The following is a 2,500-nucleotide window of genomic DNA, read 5'->3' as shown; positions in this document are numbered from 1 at the left end:
TGTGTGTGTGTGTGTGTGTGTGTGTGTGTGTGTGTGTGTGTGTGTGTGCAGGACTCGGAGGGCGTGGCCATCATGCTTGGAGTGTGCAGTAGTGGCCTGCTGGTCTACAGAGACAGATTGAGGATCAACAGATTCTCGTGGCCAAAGATCCTGAAAATCTCGTACAAAAGGAATAACTTCTACATCAAGATCCGCCCGGGGGAGGTGACACACAAAAACACACACTAACATACACATTTGCACACACACACACAATAGTCATTTTGTATTAAAAGAAAAGTAAAGACTTGAACTTTGTGTGAGTTTGTTGTCATGGTAACAACACACAGAATAGATAGACTGGGTTTAATGGGTAAAATGGGTGGTCTGGGTTTACAGTGACTGATCAGGTGTTCAAAGATGAGGCCTGGTCCTGGTCCTGAGCCAAAGGTAAAAAAATGAAGTTAATGATAATGAAAGGCAATGAAATGAGAATCAGCTGATCACAGACAGTTTGAAGAGAGCTGTCAATCACTCACTGGTCTGTTTGTCCCTCCCCAGTTTGACCAGTTTGAGTCCACGATTGGTTTCAAGCTGCTGAACCACAGAGCAGCTAAACGTCTTTGGAAGGTGTGTGTGGAGCACCACTCCTTCTTCAGGTGAGTCTGTGATGATGTAATCACCAGCAGAGGGCGCCACACAGGCTCCAACTGGTGTGACATAATGACACAACTTCCTGCCCCCCCCCCACCCCCTTCCTGTCTGCCTTACAGGTTGCTGTCTCCAGAGGAGACCCCAAAGAAGACACTATCTCTTGGCTCAAAGTTTCGTTATAGCGGTCGGACTCAGATCCAGAGCCGCAGAGCAAGTGCTCAGATCTCCAGACCTGCACCGCATTTCCCACGATGCATCAGTAAGAGGAACATGCTAAGCCGCAGCCTGGATGGAGGTACTCATCCCGATCAATCAATTCTTTCATCTTCACTTAGTGCTAATTCATAACTTAAGATGTTATATATTTTATTATTTACAATACTGCTGCTGGTCTCTGAAGTCCTGGTCCCTGAAGTCCTGGTCCCTGAAGTCCTGGTCCCTGAAGTCCTGGTCTCTTAAGTCCTGGTCTCTGAAGTCCTGGTCCCTGAAGTCCTGGTCCCTGAAGTCCTGGTCTCTGAAGTCCTGGTCTCTGAAGTCCTGGTCACTGAAGTCCTGGTTTCAGTAGTCCTGGTCTCAGTGGTCCTGGTTTCAGTAGTCCTGGTCTCAGTGGTCCTGGTCTCAGTGGTCCTGGTCTCAGTGGTCCTGGTTTCAGTAGTCCTGGTTTCAGTAGTCCTGGTCTCAGTGGTCCTGGTCTCAGTAGTCCTGGTCTCAGTGGTCCTGGTCTCAGTGGTCCTGGTCTCAGTGGTCCTGGTCTCAGTGGTCCTGGTCTCAGTGATAGTATCAGTAATAACTGATATTGGACGGCCATCACCCCGAGCATAGTGCTATTACAGCCTGTTTGAATATGACCAATCAGAGAGCAGCATTTGTCTCCCTGCAGTGTTTTGCTGCATTCATGTGGTGTCGGATACGTCGGAAAAACAAGTTTCCGAGTTGTAAAATGAACATGAACAGCTGCTCAGAATGGTCGTCAAATGGGGAGCTAAATATGTTTAGTTAACATACTTTTTTTTAATTCAAGTATTGCACATCAACTTTTTGTTCAAATATCACTTTTATCAGTAACATTTCACTGACCTTCTGTTTGTTGTTGTTACAACATTCAGACTTTCTGAACTGAAATCACTTGAACACACTAAAGTCAGAAGAACGACTTCCAAACTCAGAAACTGTGAGCACCGAGCAGCACCTGAATGCAGCATCAGTTCCAGTGTTTCATGTCTGATCGTCTCTGAATAGATGATCTCTGATGCTGATAAGAGTGTTGTTGGTCCTTAGCTTCTAGGGTCACGCCCACATCCTCTCTGATTGGCTCTCCGGCCTCATCATCCCTCAAAGCCAATGGTGGTTCTCACACAGGTACAGCTCCTGACCGCTGTACTGCAGTGCTGTTGTAGAGCTGCTTTGTGATTGGCTACAGCTACATGCCTCATTCAGCTTTAAGGAATGCTTTTTTAATAGCTATCCAATCAGCCCTTCTGTTTTTAATGAGGTCATCAAATATGATCAACCACACACACTAACACACACACACACACTGTGTGGTATGTAGTCATGAGGTTCTGACACAGCTTGGCCACGCCCCCTCTGAGTGTGAGCACAACAGTAAAGACATCATGACTCATGTTAGCATTATTAATATAGTTTTTATCGTTGCAAATGTTGTTAGCATTGTTAGCATTGCTTGCATCATCATGCTAACATGAAGTGCATTGATGTCATGGAGGTTCTGAGTGCTGATTGGCTGATTGGCCGATTGGCCTGGGCTGGTCTGCATGTCCCCTGTGCTCTGAGTGGCTGAACGGGGGCTGTCACTTTGGGTAAAAAAAAACACAATCGTTATGGTAACTGCAGCTGTGTTGTGTGT

The 2,500-nt window shown here is 46.4% G+C and overlaps 1 protein-coding gene across 10 annotated transcripts in view; it reads left to right on the top strand.

Moving 5' to 3' along the window:
* epb41l3a (erythrocyte membrane protein band 4.1-like 3a) overlaps positions 1 to 2,500 on the top strand; it is a 35,468-nt gene that overhangs the window by 13,589 nt on the left and 19,379 nt on the right. For 8 of the 10 annotated variants that reach the window (XM_065948798.1, XM_029281837.2, XM_029281842.2 and 5 more), the window contains 4 exons: positions 52 to 204; positions 541 to 638; positions 753 to 928; positions 1,912 to 1,992. In XM_065948798.1, coding sequence (XP_065804870.1) covers positions 52 to 204; positions 541 to 638; positions 753 to 928; positions 1,912 to 1,992 — 508 coding nt within the window. The remainder of the gene's footprint in view (positions 1 to 51; positions 205 to 540; positions 639 to 752; positions 929 to 1,911; positions 1,993 to 2,500) is intronic. The other 2 variants (XM_029281838.2, XM_029281839.2) reach the window with 1 other exon arrangement.

This window comes from Labrus bergylta, chromosome 20, assembly GCF_963930695.1.
Source record: "Labrus bergylta chromosome 20, fLabBer1.1, whole genome shotgun sequence".
NCBI classification, from domain to species: Eukaryota; Metazoa; Chordata; class Actinopteri; order Labriformes; family Labridae; genus Labrus; species Labrus bergylta.
The sequence above is the reverse complement of the archived record's forward strand: the minus strand, read 5'-3'. Positions and strand labels throughout refer to the sequence as shown.